This window comes from Rhinolophus sinicus, chromosome 8, assembly GCF_057876585.1.
Source record: "Rhinolophus sinicus isolate RSI-liver-muscle chromosome 8, RSI-T2T, whole genome shotgun sequence".
In the NCBI taxonomy this organism is placed as follows: domain Eukaryota; kingdom Metazoa; phylum Chordata; class Mammalia; order Chiroptera; family Rhinolophidae; genus Rhinolophus; species Rhinolophus sinicus.
In genome coordinates, this window is record NC_142508.1 from 819,400 (window position 1) to 838,492 (window position 19,093).

The following is a 19,093-nucleotide window of genomic DNA, read 5'->3' on the forward strand; positions in this document are numbered from 1 at the left end:
CCAGCAGAGCCCGCCTCCATCTGTATGGCCTGTCACCAGCAGGTCCGTGTCTGGGATGTGACTGAGCGGACTGCAGGCTTGTGTGCCACAGAGGCTCCGCGCCCCCCAGAGCCATGGCGCGAAGGAGCGCAGCGCACTGTGGAGTCGGCACCCTGGTGAGATAAGCTCCCCAATGAGCTTGCGCAGGACACCTAGCAAACACCTGTTTGCAGGTAACAGCTTGTGAGAAATGCCTGAGATAACCTTCCCTTTAATTCAATGTTTAGGTTGGAGCGTGAAATTACCAGAAGAAAAAAGTGGAGCAGAACACAGAAAAAGGCGCCACAACAGTGAGGAGAGGAGAATGTCCCTTTGGTATCATTTTTCTTAACAATGTAATGCAAGGTGACCATCCCTCCCCGCAGAGCAGAGCGCGGGCTCTCACCACCAGCCACGGGCACGCTCCCAGCACACGTGGGGGGGGCACAGCCTGCTTGGAGCTTCTAACAGTGCGTTTCAGAGGACAGGATCACTGTCTAGCACATCTGACTGTCACACTTATTCACCGATGACACCTGTGATAAAACTAGTTCACACTGAGAAGTCGTGGTTTTCCTAGGATAGAACAGAACTAACCACAATGATCTGGGGTATGACGCCAACACAACCTCGGGGAAAAAAACATTTAATGCAAATATTTAGCCATTAGAACATACAAATAAATAAGCTCAGGATAGCTGAGGAAAAAAACCCAAATAAGTGTAATTGCCCATTTCTCTTCAGTCCCAGATATTTCCAAAATACTGATAAAAAAAGTACAAATTAACTAAGAAGAAGATATGGAACATTCGACATAAAACAACCTCAAATGAAAATAAAACCAAGGACAAACCCTAGTTATTTTATTTCTGTATATCAAGACTACAAATAGCATTTAAACACTTAATTTATTATTCAAATTAAGAAATTATACATTTTGTTTTGATAATGGTCATTGTCTTAAAAGTGTCATTCAGTTTCCCCACAGTTAAAAGTATATTGCTAGTTCTGGCCAATTCAACAGGACAGCCCCCAGAGCTCCAGTGACAGATGCCGGCCGTGGAAGACAGAAGTCAGACCGAGACCTTCCGTGCCCCGGCATCAGCCGAGGTCACTGTTCTCACAGCCGCCGCGCTGAAATACTCCGTGTCCAGAGACTGAAATCACCCAGCAACAAGTCAGGTCCTGATAAAGTGCCTATTATGAGAGAACTCCAACACTCCTCCCCTGGACACGAGTCGGGGACTGTCCCGTCTTCCTTCCAAGCAGCACCATTGAGGAAGCGGAGGGTGCAGACGCGTGGTGAGTTACCCCAATATCCACGTGACCGGCCAGTCAGCCCGGGCTGCAGAGGGCGGGCGGGCGGCCCCAGGCCCAGCCACAGTGGGCTGCAGGCAAAGGTGCAGCCCAGCACTTTGGTTCAAGTGACTGGAATCGATGCTCAGTGTCTATTCTCCCCAAGTCATCATGTATCGTAGGTCACACACATGCCACAGGAACTAGACAGAGACCCTCCCCTCCTCGAACGCTCCCCAGGCACCAAGTGGAGACAGAAATGGAACAAGAATGAAGTACCCACCTCACATACACCCACACGCAGTAATACCCCAACCACCATGATGCAGGTCAATGGTATACCGAACACAAGCATGCTAGTCCTATGGTGGGGAAATGGCTTAAAAAGCACAAACAAAATACAATCGTTCTAGCTCTTCTCCAAACCTAACCACTTTGGGAAAAGGCAGCAGGAAGAAACGCCTTCAGTTTTGATAATTAGGCTTGTAAACAATTCAACTGCAGGAGAAGCCAGGCCCTGCGAGTCAGCATCTGCAGCTCTCAGACCCGACTCCGCAGGCCGAGGGCCAGGCCGAGCCCGCAGCCGCCCCCGAGCCTGGAACCCACTGGCAAAGCCAGAGCTGCATCTTTGGTTAATTTCACCGAGCTGCCACCAGTCTTCAAACTGTGCTCTTCTTGGCAAAATTATTAACTTAGCCACATGGCACATGACATTTGTCACTTTAAGTTATCTGAAAAGTGATGTCCGTCTACATAAGCGAGCACATCTTAACAAATCATGTGAAAGGTGGAGGAGGGGGTGACGGGCGGGGGCCTGGGAGAGCTTGGGGTGCAGCCTGAGCGCTCGCTCGGAGGGCAGCCCAAGGCGCTACTCACGCGGCGGCGGCGGCGGCGGCGGCGGGCGGAGCCTCCGCTCAGCTGAGCTCGAAGCCCGCGGCGCACTCGATGGCATACAGCAGCTTGCTGCGCAGCAGCGCCTCGTCTGGGAACTCGGGCAGCTTCAGCAGGTTCATGCACGTGCTGGCCGTGGGGAGCCGCTCCAGGTCTGAGCCGCCGTGATGGATGCAGAAGGCGGGGTACAGCTCCTGCAAGAGCGGGCGCGCGGGCCGGCGTGAGCACAGCGGCTTCATTCCGCCCAAACCCTGTCCTCTGCACAAACATAGCCACACAGACGCGAGCTGTGCAAACGCGCCAGTGGCCCGGATGGGAGACGTAACAGCTATTCTAGTTGAAATTTCTTACACTCAACCACAATTCCGATTTTCCTATAGTGAAAACATTAATTTTGTTACAGGGAAACTACCCAAACAGTACAGGAAATAATTACCCGCTCACCACTGAAGTGGGAACCAGAGAACCAAAGCAGAGCCATGTCCCTGGCCCGTCTACGCCACCTCACCAAGCGTGGCAGGCACGCTGCAGCTGCATTTTCTTTCATCTATGGGCGAAGCCCACAAAACGCTGCATAAAGAGACCTATATGCTTTTTATCAATCTTTGTACATCTCTTCACTGTTACAATATAAACCTCATTGAAACGACAGGTGGCCTGTGATACAGCCTACAAAACCACGGTCTTGTCTTCTATTTATAGTTTATACACTACTTGAAATACCTATGAAAATTTAGAACAGGAACCAAAAGAGAAACAGAAACAACATTTATTAGTTAGCATTCTGAGTACACTGAAGACAGCAATTTTCTCAAATGCTTGAGTAAAGTAAAATAAAACCATCACATTTTTGAAATAGAAAAGGCTCTGAAGGTAGGGCCAGTGAGCGCTGGGTAAATGGTCAAGTGATTGGGGAAATGGAAAGCTTGAAATATATTTTGCAGTTAAATGTCACATTTTAGTGTTTCGTTCATAATGCTAATTGAATTTCCTACTTCGAGTCTTAAAAGTAAAAAAAATGAAGTTCTTTATTGAAATCTGAGTCAAGGGCACCATTTCATGCATAATTCAACAGAGTACAACGGGAATTTGCATTAATTCAGAGTGAGAAAAATCATCAATTTATTATGTGGCCTGATGGCAACTTAACAATTTTCTACAGCACTTTAATGATTTTTTTGTCTGTAACAATCACATTCATTAAACATATTAAACTTTAATTAGCTTTAGCAGATGTTATTCTTCTCCGATAATCTGGCACTAAGGAGTTTCATAACTTTTAAATTATGCATGTGCCTGCTACTTATGGAACTTCAACTCAAAGACAGTCTCCTCTTTTAATTCTGAAGTCTGCCAGCCCTTTCAGTGTGCACGCTCAACTAACTGGAAAGCATAAATATTAAGGTGATTTTTCCAAATCTGGAGTCTTAACCTGACAATTGCAAAAACATTTGAAAACTCTTAATTAGATTTCACATTGAATCTATTTTAGATCATTGAAAAAATTCTAAAATAGGAAGAATGTCTCATGGCTTCCAAAAAAGTATTCTTCATGGTAGGACGATAACTCAATTCTGGCGGTACGGGGCCATCAACAGGGAAGAGAAGGTTTCCACTGTGACTCTACTTAGGATTTTGAAAGCTAATGTCAACTCCTCACGCACGCAGGGGACAGAGGACTTGGGCTCCCTCTGATTTCTGCAGCTGCCCACTGTGTGGGCACACCACTGTGCTTAGCCACTACCACCTGATGGACGTCTGAGCTAGTCCCAGGTTTGGGCCGTCACGAACCATGCTGTGCGCAACGGCTGCAGGAGTGCGGTGTGAGCATATGTCGTCATCTGTCCTGACTACTGCACATTCGGAGGAGTGGGATTGCTCCAGCAACAGTCTCAGGATAACTTGCCTGCACCCACTGAAAACGTCCACGACACAGACCAACAGGAACTGAGGAGACAGGACAGCTAATTGTGATGTGCGGCCCTGGCGTGGACCCCGCAGTGGGGACACACGTTGTGTGAGGGATGCTGTGGGACAGTGGGTATGGCTTCAGCGCACCCCACGCCCTGGAGTGCTGAGCCCACTCCTGGGGTCTGAGTCACGGGGCAGGGGGAGGCTGAAGATGCTCATTTCTAACCAGGTCTCAGGTACATGAGGCTGCGGTCCCAGGCCCACACTGCGAGCTGCTCGGTGAGATAACAGCAGTCTCACCGCGGGCCATTTGGAACATTTAACTGCGGTTACGTACGAGTATTTGTATTTTAGTAAACGGGTACAAGGAACAGGAGAGAGAGGTCTTCAACTTACTCTCACATGATTCAGAAAAGAAACAGAGTAAGAACACAAATGTGGCAAAAGGTTAACAATTGGCAATCGTGGGTTAAGATGTTCTTTGTTGAATTCTTGCAACCTTTCTACACATTTTAAATAATTTCAACGTAAAAAGTTAAAGAAAAGAATACCTCAGGTTTAACTCATCTTCAAAGGTTGCTGGAGTGACCTACCTGAAGTTTCACCAGGTCACCTAACCTGTCCTTCTTCTGTATTACCAACACCACTGTATCTTTAAACTATTAATGCTGCTTCATTTTAATTTACAACGAAGAAGGGGAACACTAACTATGCTTCGACCAATTTTAACCACTAAAAACATTAAGTCAAATTATATGAGGTCAACATTAATGATCAGAAAGGGTACAAAATGAGTGACAGCGAGCCACCAGGAGGAAACGTGCTGCAGTTCCCACCTCTCTGCTCACACACACTCTGTCCCATTCTGAGCCTGTGTTCTGCTCAGCTCGGTAGTGACAATGACAATGGCCCAAGATGGTGACAGACGGGGAGGAGGGGAACTGACGTTAGTCAGCGGGGCAGATGCAGACCATCACAGGCCATCACCACCACCGTGTGCGAGCATGACATCGCGGGCCGACCCCGCACACGTAAGGGACGATAGAAGAGGCACCTCACTGACCCCGCTACACACCTGGTTAACGTAGCTAAACAGAGTGAACAAAACCACCATGGTTCCAAAGCACCCCACTGTAAACCTGACTCTCTGGAAACAGTGTGTGCTGTGTACTTCACGTGACCACACCTGACAACCTGCAGCCTTTCTTCCTAGGACATGGCCCAGAAGTCGTGTACCTTAAACCCCAAGAGTGGGGGTCGGGAGCAGCTGGTGACAAACTTGAGCAGTTTCCGCTTTTCTTCATCCGTGAACCCTTCCACGACTCGCCAGAAGACTTTGATGACAGGATGGTCAGCAGAATAGCCTCCTGTGACACAATGAACACGTTTTAGTAAAAATAAGCTACGTGCCAAAGCAGGACAGTGTAAAGGGTCAGACGTACAGGTGGCCCATTCCTGTTGCGCCCGGCACAGTGACAGGCAGGGCTCACGGCTGGAAGCCACATCTAAAGAACACCTCTCGTGCTGTTCCTGGGATGAAAGCCAAGTACAGAGGTACCAGAGCACCCCAGGCCAGAATGGGGGATGCCCTGCATTTACAAGGCGCCGTGGCAGGAAACAATGCTGCAAAGGGGTCAGATTTTTCAGAGCTCTGCTGGGAGTTAAAATCAACCTGTGGCGAGCAGCAGACCCTAAGTAACAGGCCCTAACTGATGGTCACACATCTAAAAATGGGAGACTTGGGATTTTTATCTCTACTAGAGCTGGTTATTTTGGCAACGGGACCTCAGTGTCTAGTTTGCTTTATTACCTGTCTGTCCTTCTGACATGAGGTACAGACCATGGCTGACAACCAACCCAGCACACGATTAGACCACTCTTCTGAAGTGTAATGTCTGCTATTTACAGCTTTTCATCTAGTTAAGTGCTTCCTAAAACTGAAATAATTGCTATATATTGTTCCCTCATTGTTAATATACCACAGAAATAACATCAATAAAATATCTTAAGTGCATTAATTGGCACCAAAATGAATATGATAATATTTTAAACCTATTTACTGGAATAGCTCAGATCATTAAAGGTAGAAGCTTTCAATGCAGATAGGGTAATGCAAACATCCCAAGACAATTTCTTGGCAAAGGCGAGACCGGATTGATCTCATTTTCTTAAACTCATGACTTGATAGTGGGGACAATGTGACCTTAGGTATTATTTGCCTTTACACAGACATTAGAGTTCAAGTTTAGAGCAATATGAATTAACTACAGACGGGGGACACGCACACATTGATACACGTTTAATATGCACACATGTAAACGGCTTGAGTTTAGAGAGTTTGCAGTTGTCACCACAGTCCACTTCCGTCCACCCACAGACAGCCACGCCCTGGTCTGTTTCTGGAATGTGCTCTTGCAGACGCCCACCTAAACAAAACCATACCCACGAGCTATGCGACTTCACCTCAGCCCAGCGCCAAAGACTTTTCAAAGTTGCCTTGGATGAAAGGTGGGGGAACAGCGTTGAACACAGCAGGAGTCTAGGTCGGTTTCGTGTTTTTAAATAACATAAAATTCACCATTTAAGCCATTTGTAAGCATCCAGTTCAGAGGCATTACATATGTTCACACTGCTGTGCAGCCGTCACCGTTCTTTCCAACCAACTCTCTGTCAGCCCAACAGCAAGTCCCCACTCCCTGCCCCGCCCGGTAACTGCTCATCTGCTCTCAGCGTCTAGGGTTCTGCCTGTCCAGGTATTTCACGTGCGTGGAATCACACAATATATGTCCTTTAGTGTGTGTCTGGCTTATTTCATTTAACATAATGTTTTCAATATTCATCCGTGTTGTAACATGTACTTGAAATTCTTTTCTTTTTAACACTTAATGTTCCCTGTATGTACAGACCACATTTTGTTTATCCTTTCATTGTAGATGGATGTTGGGTGATTTCCACCTCTTGGTTGCATGAACACAGGTATACAAGTGTCTGTTCCAGTCCCTGCTTCCAACCCCTTTGGCTATATGCCCAGGAGCACAACTGCTAGTCATGCAGCAATTCCATGTTTAGCTTTTCGGGGAGCTACCAAACCATTTTCCACAGTGGCCATTTTACATACCCACCCGCAATGCACGAGGGCTCATTTCTCCACATCTGCACCAACATGCATTGTTTTCTCTGTGTGTGTGTGTGTGTGTGTGTGTGTGTGTGTGTGACAGCCACCTAAAGGATGTTATGTATACCTTGCTGTGGTTTGGATCTGCAATCTGCATTTCCCTAATGATTAGTGATATTGAGCTTACTGGTTATTTGCATATTTTCTGCGGAGAAATGTCTATTCAAGTCCTTTGCCCATTTTTGAACTGGGTTGTCTTTTTGTTGTTGAGTTTTAAAAGTTCTTTATGTATTCTGGATACCAGACCCTTATCAATTATGATTTCCCACTGTTTTCTTCCATTCTACAGGTTGTCTTTTCACTTTCTTGACAATGTCTTGATGCACAAATTTTGATGAAGTACAGTTTATTTTTTCTTTCATTAGTTGTGCTTTTGATATCATATCTAAGAATCCATTGCCAAATCCAAGGCCATGGAGCTTTATTCCTATTTTCTCCTAAGAAGTTTATAGTTTTAGCTCTTGTATATGGTTGTTGATCCATTTTGAGTTAATTTTTTGTATATGGTGTGAGGTACGGGTACAGCCCCATTCTGTTGCAAAAACTCAGTTGTTCTACAGTTAACTTTTTTAAATAGCTGTAAACTTTTCCAGAGACTCTACCATTTTACATTCCCACCAGTCAAGAGGGTTCCAATTTCTCCGCATACTCACTAACTCTTGGTGTTGTCTACCTTTTTGATTATAGTCATTCTAGTGGGTCTGTAGTGGTATAGCATTAGGATTTAATTTCCATTTCCCTAATGATTAATGGTGTTAAATATCTGTTCATGTGCTTATTTGCTTACTAACCATTTATCTGTATCTTCTGAAGTTAAAATTTTTTTGCTCATTTTTAAATTCAGTTGTTTGTCTATCAGAGTTGCAAGAGTCCTTTATATGTTGTAGACCGAGTCCACTATTAGATGTTATTACTTTCAGATAGTTTTTCCCAATCTGTGGCTTGTCTTTTCATTTTCTTAATGGTCTTTTGACGCACAAAGGCTTTAATTTTGAGGAAGTCCAGTTTCCCAGTGGGCGGGGAGGGAGGCGGGACAGATGGAAAGTCAGGAGAAGGACCTTCACTGTGGGCCTCGTTACACATTCTGGGTTTTGAACCCACATAGTTAAAAATGTGCTACCTATACAAGAAAGTCTATGAAAAATTACTTTGGAAACAGGCCTCCGATACCAGCTTCAGGAAAAAGTAACCAGTAGTGATAACATACCTGAGTAGTTTGTAAAGGATTTCAGGTCCTCCAGACTTATGGGAACTTGTGCACCAGAAATTAACACCTGAAAAAAAGGTTCAGTTCATGAGGGTGGAGGCAGATCTGAAGCGAGCCTTTTCAGGCAGGGGCAGGCTGGCAGCGAACCTGGATCTCCTGCTGGTCGAACATCCGCAGCCACTCCAGGCTGACCACGTTGGCCAGGCCCTGCCGGAAGGCCAGGCAGTGCTGCCGGATCTGCCGGTTCAGCCTGTAGTCTGCCACCAAGTGGATGTACGCGATGCGGTTGGCGCTGGTGACAGGGATGTCCTTCCCGCCAAACTTCAGCTCCACCACCTGTGAACATGAAAACCCGGGTCTGCAAGTCTTCAAAGGACTGCAGGGCAAACAGAGGAAAGCACACACAGCACACAGCCGGCACCCACACACTTGAATGTGCCCGAACGGGCCACAGCTTGGCGTTTCCCTGTCTAGAAGAGCACTGACTGCTTTCTCCGAAGTACTAAGCACTGAGGCCACGTGAAATCATGGCGCTTCCATGAAAGAAAACCAGAAATCACAGTGGGCAAAGACGTGGACCAAATGATCAGCACAAATAAGACGGATTCACGTTGGAGAAAACGTAGCTTAAGGGATTAAGGCCGAAGGAAAACGACTGCTCACATTGGCACACACAGCAGTGTCCACGTCTCTTTGTATTTCTGTGACGTCACTGCTACTGTAAAGTCCTTTACTGTGACTCACAGGCAGTGGGTTTAATCAGCGGTAACTGGCCAGTCCACGTCTGCCCATCTGGTCATCACGTGACCACACTCAGACCCTGCAGGGCCTGGGCCGGGTCAGAAACCAGCCCTGCGGACATGGCCAGCGTATCCGTGGGCAAGCACTGTGGTCCCAGAGGCACCTGCTGGTTCCTGCTCCTCTCTGACGTGTGGCCACACATATACTATGTCCCCTTTTGTCATCAGTAAAACGACGGACGACATCTGCTTTGCCTACATGGACTTGCACGTAGGTAAGCTGACAAGAACAGGTGGCCCGACAAACGCCATGGACAACTATCAGCCTGTAAGTTCATGCACAGGCGTGTGCTCTTGGAACTGCTGTGGACTAGAACTTAAACAGCGAGACGCATTCACGATGCATTCGAATGAAACTATCCAGGCCTGGGCCGAGAAAAATATGAAATAAATGCAAATTAAGTGAGCGCAGACGTTCCGGAGTGACTTAGTACGGGGACTGCTGCTAGTGGGAACCAAGTGACATCCCGGAACAGGCTTCACGTACCTGCCGCGCAGGTGGCAAACATTTTGGGGCTGTCAGGTTGTGGACGACAGGGAAACTATTAATAGCCCCCATGTGATTTTCTTCGGAGCCATCACTTGTCCTGGTAGCTGTTCCATTCCAAGAGTAGAAAGACTACACCAGTCCTGCTGGGCAACAGCTTCCCCGACTTTTCCCCTTTATAGAAAGGCTACCCTAAAATCTGCTCATGAGCTTCCCTTAAATCACGCTAAGTCTGATGGTTACATGGCCACCTCACGTTATGAAAGTCATGCAGCTTTATCACAGTGCTTCTTTCAATTCTGCACATTCCAGATGACATCTCGCTCTCACTAAATCACATTCTCACTGCTGAACCACTGTCTCAGAAAGGGCTCCAAACCCCAGCCCCTCTGGGGGGGGCCGTGTGGTTCTCCACTGACAGGCCATCTGTCGCCTGGCTGGAGTTGTTTCAATGAATAAGCAGCACCCACCCCTTAAGTGGATTAACGCAGGTAATAAATGATGATGTACTTACTTACTGTGTGATGTGGGAGACGCAGGGCCCAAGAAGCGATCAGTTAAAGGACCCCCAAAGCCCCCCGCCGCCTAATCAGACAGCACTGACATTTCTAGTGTTGTTAAAGCGGTTACACTGTGGGTGTTTAAACTCCTAATCAACTACCTCGGTTTAAAATCCTGTCACACTGTCCCAAGACGTCGGTTTTCAGGGCATTCTGAAATCTTTCAACAGGAGCTAGATCAAGAGCCACGCTCCCAGCCACTTCCGAAAGTTGGCAGGTTCCAGCACCACAGAAGACAGGGGCCTCCCCTCGGGCATGGGCCTCCCCTCACACACAGACTGCATCTATCCTTCCAGCAACTTCTGCCCCTTTTGAAGATAAAGTCTTCTTCGACTGGCCCAAGGTCACACAGCAAAGCAGCAACACCAGGACTGTAACCAAGGTCTCATGACTCAAGTTCAATGCTTTTCTACACAACAGATGATTATTTATGGGTCCATCTTAGACCCTGAGCATTTCCTCAAGGGAGATGTGGATATAAATTAGTAGTCTAAAATTTCATGTTCTTTTTTTAAGCAGGCTAACAAACAGCCATATTGATTACCCTGAAGAAACAAATTTGAGAGCAAAACCATTATTTTAAAAGGGAAGATTAATTAACATAACCTGCCAACATAATGAAGTATTTGCATATTACAGACCTTTAAGTCATGGTATTTTATAAACTTAAAGCTGTACAGAGGACCATGTTTCTATATCCATTTCTACAGAAATCTGTAAGATCGACCCCCAAACGAGTTGCTTTACCAGTGACTTTCTTAAATTTCCCAGTTGGCCTCGTTAGTGTAACTGTTCGTGCACATTATCGTCTGTAACCTCTTTGCTCAGGGGGCATTTCTATCACTAATCGGAACATCTTCCCTGTACACTTTTCCTTTTAGCAGATTCCAACATTACCAGTGGCGCTTTAATGGAACTCTTACCCAGGCGACATCTCCCTATTACCATCTATTTCCGAAAGAAAAGTGGGGAACGCTCCATTAGCAAAGCCTGCATGGTTCGTTATGACCTGACCGCCCCAGAGCCTCTACGCCGTTCTGAAATCACCGCAGGTGGAGCGAGGCAGCAGCACCGCTGTGAACGTCCGAAATTTCCTTCGGAACAAACCTCATCTTTCCAAGAACATCTGAACTTTGCACTGTTGAGGCTTCAGCTCTACGGGACAGAAGAAGAGGCTGAAACAAAAGCAACCACATAAGTTGCAACCAAATAAAACCGTTCTGGTTTCCTCACTCTTACTCTATCTTACAGCGTCGATGTCTGTTCTCAAAAATGCCTAGAGATGACCGAGTGCTGGGAGCGCCGGGGGCCTGAGGCAGCATCATTTCCTTTATTCTTACCTAGGATTTAATCCATACCTATTTCTGAAATAGGGAGCTTTAAAGATTAAGGAACAGACAGAAAATTCAAGTACCACAAAGATGATCATTTAAAAAACATCCAGAAAGTTTAGACACTATATGCCTGTATAAGCTTGGTGTGCTTTTTATTTCAGTTTTGAAGACATCACTGCCGTGTAGAAACCACGGAACAGTCCTGCAGTCTAGGGAGGGCGCCAGGAAAACATGCTACATATCTTAGTTTTCGTGAAGAACTCAGTATTACAGCACAGCACTGAGGGAGGGAGGGACAGAGAGAGAAGAAAACAGAAAATGAGTCTTGGGAGGATGTGGAGAAACTGACCGGCCATGCACTGCTGGTGGGGGAAAATGGTGTGACCACTAGGAAAACAGTGTGGAGGGTCCTCAAAAAGATAAACAGAACTGCCACATGAGCCAACAGTTCCACTTTGTGGCATTATTCATGAACTGAACCAACTCTGCTGTCCACTGAGAGACGAATGAATAAACCAATGCAACACATACATGCAATGGAATATTACTTAGCCTTAAAAAGGAATAAATTCTGACACCGGCTACGATGTGGATGGACCCTGAGGACTTCCTGCTCAGTGAAATGAACCAGTCACAAAAGGACAAACAGTGCGAGTCCACTCATATGAGGGCCTACAGTCGTCAGACTCACAGTGACAGAAAGTGGAGTGGTGGGTGTCGGGGCTGGGGCGGGGGATGGAGAGTTGGCATAATGACATCCTGCCTGCCCCCCCCCCCGACTCACATAAAACCTACTTAGCTCAAGACACTCATCTACAGAACATGACTTTACAAATGAAGATTGCAGGGGAAGTCACGGCATCTCTGAATCCTGGGACCAACAGACCCAGAGGACACCGGGCTGCTCCCAGGTGTGCTGCCCTGACTCGGAGAAGCAAACCGCAGCTCCCTGCGACAGGAGGCCAAACGTCTTCCTGTTGCTCACTCGCCCCGCTCAGAAGTGCACCTGCTTAACCATCGTACTCTGAGGCGCGGAAACACAACAACAACGAAACACTGGCTCTCCTTCTGAGTTTGTTTAGCCTTTCTAAGGCCCAAGGCCTTAGCCGGTTCTCCACGACGACAGGAAGCAGCCCAGACGCCTCGGCGCCATCTACCTCCTCTTCTACACGCCCTGTGAGCTTCAGCCGCTCGGAAACCTGCTCACCTCCCAGTGACGTGATCTCCTTCTCACCCACCAGGGTCCCTCGCAGACAGCCCTCCTGGCCTCCGTGTCAGCTACGACTAAACTTCACATCTACTACACAGCTCACCTCTGCCTCTCTCGTTACAACGTACATGGTCTTAGAGTTTAAAAAGCCCTCCTATGCATAGCATAGTGGCCAGGACACAGAGCGTCACGGGTACGTCATGAATGAACGAGGAAATAAAGACGAGGCACGGTGACAAGCAGGTAATGGGATATAAAAAGGCCAAATGGCACTGATCCAAACTTGATCAATGTGTGTTTAGCATAATGAAATGTTCGTGTTTCGACCTGGAAGTAGGTTAAGGACCCCGTGGGGGTCGATGCTTTCTCAATGGTGATTCAACTATTTAATATGCAGTTAATTTCAAACTGGCGAAGCTGGGGATCTTTGAGAGCCTGGATCAGAAACCAAGTAATAACAAAAATTTGGAGCAACAATTACAAAGTTTCAAGATACCATATTTTTTGTAGTTAAAATCAACTATTAGATTCAGAAAAGATTATCGATCTATGAGTACCTAAGAATTGTAGAAGGGCGGACAGGTGGCTCAGGTGGTCAGAGTGCGAGCTCTGGGCAATGGGGCTGCCGGTTTGATTCCCACATGGGCCAGCGAGCTGCGCCCTCTGCAACTAGAATGAAGTCAATGAGCTGCCGCTCAGCTCCCGGGTGGCCAAATGGCTCAGCTGATTGGAGTGCGGGCTCTCACCACAAGGTTGCCGGTTCGATTCCTCAACTCCCACAAGGGATGGTGGGTTGCGCCCTTGCAACTAAGATTGAACACGGCACCTTGAGCTGAGCTGCCGCTGAGCTCCCGGATGGCTCAGTTGGTTGGAGTGCGTCCTCTCAACCACAAGGTTGCCGGTTCGACTCCCGCAAGGGATGGTGGGCTGTGCCCCCTGCAACTAACAACGGCAACTGGACCTGGAGTTGAGCTGCGTCCTCCACAGCTAAGATTGAAAGGACAACAAGTTGACTTGGAAAAGTCCTGAAGTACCACTGTCCCCCAATAAAAAGTCCTGTTCCCCTTCCCCAATAAAATCTTTAAAAAAAAATTATGTGAGAGAATGTGTTGGTGTATGTCAGTGAGTGTATGTGTGAGTACTAAAAAAAAAAAAAGAGTCATAGAAAAGATACTCTCCCCTGTGAAAAAGACATACTTGTCTGAAAATCAAACATAAGTTAGATAAACACAGTTGGTTACTTTAAAATCTAATAAAATGAGAGATGGTAACAAATATGACTTGGAATATCCTTGATTTGTATGTATGCTAAAATGAGTTTCGTAAATTATGGGAACATCTGCCCATAAACGTAGACAGAACAATATGGCGAACGCCCACGTCCCTACCACCAGCTTCAGGAAGTGTCACCTCGTGGCCACGTAGGCCATCTGTACCTCTACCTACTGCCCATCCTCATAATGGTGGTAGCAAATGCCAGATGTTGTCAACCCACCATAAATAGTTCGTGTGTTGTGGCACATCCACACGACAGGACATCATTCAGCCAGAAAAAGAAACAAAGCACTGACACCAGCAACAGTAAGTGACAGGAGCCAGTCACAAAGGCCACGTGCTGTGAGAATCCCATTAAGTAAAACGTTCAGGCAGAAAGCCACCCGTGCTGGCCTCGACTGGGGGTGGGAGTGACCCGCCAACGGGCACAGTCTCTCTGGGGTGACAAAATATCCTAAGCATAGATGTCGGTGATGGCGCACGGTTCAATGGACGTACTAAACTGCACTGGTGGCTTATGTGGTGTGTGAATTGTAGCTCAAGAAAGCTGTTATTTAAAAATTAGTTTGAGTCTCTAACATACGCTTTTTAAAAATAAAGAATAAAAATATTAAGAGCAATCAGATGTATAATGAAGATCGGAAAAAACATCCTGGCAACCTGCATTACAGCAGCAAGGTGCAGTGAGTGGACGAGCACCGAGGGAGCGGAACTACCCAGGGCTGCTGTTGGAACCCGAACCATGAGTGAGACAGAAAACAAGGCTTCATTACCTGGGTTTCCCAGGGTGGTCAGTGTGCAGGACCACCCATCACCAAGGGGGCGGAACCCATTGCCGAGGAGGTGGAGCCTATCACTGAGGGGGTGGGGCTGATCACTGAGGGGGCGTACCCAATCACTGAGGGGGCAGAGCCCATCACCCACCTGTGAGCCTGAGGTGGGCAGTGTTGCAGGCCCTTCAACTCTCCCTCTCGAACCATCAGCCACTGTGACTCTTCCAACTAAAATGTGCAAAAGCTCAAACAATATAAAGTGGATGATTCTATACAGAAGGAAACACAGGTGGGTGAGCTGCCCCCACCACATGGATGGAAGCTGGTTGTCAGGCTCACCTGTGCCTCCCCGAGCTCATTGTTCACCACGGTGAAGTTCAGGCCCAGCTCCTCCACGTCGCCTTCATAGCTCTTGAGAAAAAGCAAATTCTTGTACACTTCTGGATCTAAGGAAGCTAGGTGATGGATGTCCACGTCGGCGCTGGTTCCCAGCAACTTGGACAGGAAGAACCCAGCAAAGGGCAGCTCTACCAGCATGTTCTCGTAGAGGGCCTGAGAGGAGAGCAAGGACCAGGGTCAGTCAGCATCTCACAGGCATCTTCTTCATACTTCCCGAAAGAGGCTGTGCAAACGGACAGCTAGCAGCCCTGAGAGAGTAGACACTTTCCCTCCATAAAACAAGAGGATGGCGGGAGCTGGTATTTGGTGAGCGTTTACCATGTGCCAAAGGTAAGGATTCAGTTCATGCATTCAGTATGTTGAAAACTCTAGAAGAGACTACCAAAGAATTCTGGGGCTGAAATTAGAGTGTTAACACCAGTGAGATGTGAAGGGGCCATATCCTCCACGTACGAGAGGTTGGCAAGCATTTTCTGCAAAGGGCTTTGCAGGTGCATCCATTTCCCAGGCTGCTGCACTAACTGAATGGCTCAAAGCAGCAAACGGGATCTTACTGCCTCCCCGGTCTGGAGGCCCAGAATCAGGTGTCTCAGGGCCGAGCTCTCGCTGAAGGCTCAGGGGAAGGATTCTTCCCTGCCTCGTCCGGCCTCTGGCGTTGCCGGAGTCCGTGGTGGAGCTGGACTGGCAGCCACATCCCTCCCATCTGCCCCCGCCTTGTGTCTCCGCTGTGTGTCTGAATCTCTGTCTACTCTCTCATAAGGATGCTAGTCACTGGATTTGGGGACCTACTCTAACCCATCTGAACCTGATGACACATTTCCAAATAAGGTACATTCACAGGCACGGGGTATTAGGACTCGAGCATATCTTTTGGGGGTCACGATTCAGCCCATGACAGCAGGCCAGACGGCCTTGGTCACCCCCACTCTGCTTTGGCTGCACAAAGGGAGTGCAGAGCATGGCGAGTGAGGGCAGCTGTGTGCTAAGTGGCAATTCACATAATTTCCAACTTAAGAAATATTACTGTTCTTTAAAATGTTTTTTCAACCAGCAAGTGGAAAAAGCATTCTTAGCACACTGTCCACACAAAAGTAGGTGGCGGGCTGGGTCTGGCCCACAGGCCGAGGTGTGCCAACCGCCATCCTAAATTGGACCTGGGCCTGAGAACTGAGAGGCTTGTGTAGCTGTCAGGAGTTGGGCGGTGGCGGGACTGAGACCCAAGCCCAGACTCCCTGCGGCCCACACCAGTGCTGTCACTGCGTCCCTTCATGCCTCAGGGTCGCCATGTGCAACGCCCTGCGCGTGTACAGAAAGTGTAATTTCCACATAGTAAGAGAAAACGTGCAACTTACAGGTACAGACTGAATTGTCATATTCGATTATACCTGTGTAACGACCTGTCATATCAAGATAAAAACACTTACACCCCTTCCACAAATCCAGAGTTCCCTCAGCCCCTTAAGGCAACACCCCCCTACCAACTCCTGCTAACCCCCATTTTGTTACCACCACCCTAAGTTTTACCAGTTCTAGCCCTTCATAAATGGGATTATACAGTATGTATTCTTTTGTATGTCTTCTCACAACAATGTTTTTGAGATTCATCTATGTTACTGTTTGTTCTCTAATTTATTGCTGTGTAATAAATACACACATATTTGCCTGGTAATGGACACATGGGTTGTTTTCAGTTGGAGCTACGGTAAATACAGCTGCTACAACGTCATGTGTGAGCCTTTCTGTGGCTCTCTGCTCTCATTTCTCGTTAGTGATACTTAAGATCTGCTGACAGTGGAAGTATTGGGTCACCCGGCTGTTTTCCAAAATGCAGTGATCCTGCCACCAAGACACACAATGATCACCAATGATCAGCACGGCCGTCTCTGTCATTTCAGATTTCTGGCTGGCACAGTGGGTGGCAGTGGGGTTTGGATTCACTGCTCCTCGATGCCGAGTGGTACTGGGTGGGTGTCGCTGGGGAATACTGTACCGACCTCAGAGACACTCTAGCAGAGGACGGGGAGGAGGCTTCCCAGCAGCCTCCTAGGGCCTGAGGCTGTAAGATGCATGAGAATCGCAAGGCACTGCAGAGCCTCCAGAGGTTCTGATGTGATTCTAACAGGGCTGATTGGGATGGCGGAACCAACGCTCCCCAGCAAATGTGCTCCTGAAAACCACAGTTCTCACTTACCGCGTGGCTGCTCTGTGCTGGGCGCCAGGCTAAGCACCGGGCACTGACTCCCTCACCTCCCCTGGCCCACGTGCAAAGCCACCCGGTGGTAAGGTACCGTTTTTCCCCGAAATTAAGACCTAGCCGGACCATCAGCTCTAATGCGTCTTCTGGAGCAAAAATTAATGTAAGACGTGGTATTATATTATTATTATACTTGGTCTTATAGGAAAGTAAGACCGGGTCTTATATTAATTTTTGCTCCAAAAAACACATTAGAGCTGATTGTCCAACTAGGTCTTATTTTTGGGGAAACATGGTACCCGTGACTCTTACCTGGGAGTCAGGGGCAACCTGGGTTTCCTCTACAGAGGTCATTTTTGTTGAGATCCGTATTTACCAGACTCCTCTGCCATGCTCCCCACCTTCCCAGGTGAGAGGAGAAATGATGCCACACCCCCAACTTGTAAATGGACAGCTGGAGGCACAGTCTCAAACTCAGGTGACCGTGAACATTTCTCTGTCTGGGGGCAGCCTGTGACCCAGCCTGAGACAGAGAGGGTGAGGGCTGGAAGAACCCCATCTCTGAAACCCCTGCCACGAGCTCTGCGGTACCTTCAGACCTCACTAGGCCACTGCTTTAAGACTCGGGCGCTATCACACTACACCTGGAAAACCCCAATAAAAATCAACTTTCACCTAAGGGCCATCCCCAGCACGAAGCTGTAACTGCTGCAGGAGTCGCTCTTCCAGGAGGCCGCCGCCCTGACCACATCCATCCACACGACATGTGAAACGAGGGTTCAACGAGACAGCTGCGTGTGAACTAACGCACACAAGAGCTGGAACTCAGCTCCTCCCACCTTCCAGCAAAGAAGACAAGTGTAGCCGACACCGCTGTTCACCTTGGTTGGAGCGAAACCTTTCCTTAGTCATAGCTTCCAGCACAGCTACAGTATTTAACCAACTGTTTTACATGTGGCCGTCCATAAAATCACGATCCTTAAACACACACCAAATTTACACACTCAGGAATGCTTTTCCTTTCCTCCCAAAAACCAGAGAACACTGAGATACCCCTTCAGACCTACATTTCAAAGTTTCACCCACTAATACAACGGGAGGAAACCAGAAAGGCGACTGCGACGGAAGAGCTCCGGTGACAGGCGTCCACCGTGTTCTCCGCAGTTCCCCCGAGAATGCAGGGAACCGAGGCTTTATGTCCCTGTGCTTTTATTTCTGATCTGAAGACTAATGCTTTCCCCATTAATTCTGAAAAGATGGCAAAAAGGACTTCTTAACGAGAGATTGAATAATAAACTGCAACCAGCACTTAAGTCACCTACCGGTGACGTAAAGAAAGAGCTGTTTGGAAGGCGGGTTTGCGCGGGGCAGGAATGGCCAACACTGCTAGCCGGGGCACTCCCCGGCCACAGGACTCCTGAGTGAGTGATGGCTTCAGAGCCAAGGAGAACGTTCTGCAAAGACGGCAGCACTGGTTCCAGGTGCTGAGGAAAAGCCTCATTTGTACAGTGGACTTTAAAGTAAACTGGAGTGTAAATCACTTGATGCTCAATATGTAAGGTC

The 19,093-nt window shown here is 47.8% G+C and overlaps 1 protein-coding gene across 1 annotated transcript in view; it reads right to left on the minus strand.

Moving 5' to 3' along the window:
- Positions 1 to 848: 848 nt before the first annotated feature.
- The window catches only part of UBE3C (ubiquitin protein ligase E3C), an 81,644-nt gene continuing 63,399 nt past the window's right edge, over positions 849 to 19,093 (minus strand). Inside the window, exons 19-23 of the mRNA XM_074315031.2 lie at positions 15,277 to 15,489; positions 8,646 to 8,834; positions 8,499 to 8,565; positions 5,353 to 5,483; positions 849 to 2,399 (exon numbers count right to left, since the gene is read on the minus strand). Of these exons, the coding sequence (XP_074171132.1) occupies positions 2,229 to 2,399; positions 5,353 to 5,483; positions 8,499 to 8,565; positions 8,646 to 8,834; positions 15,277 to 15,489 (771 nt within the window). The 3' untranslated portion in view covers positions 849 to 2,228. The remainder of the gene's footprint in view (positions 2,400 to 5,352; positions 5,484 to 8,498; positions 8,566 to 8,645; positions 8,835 to 15,276; positions 15,490 to 19,093) is intronic.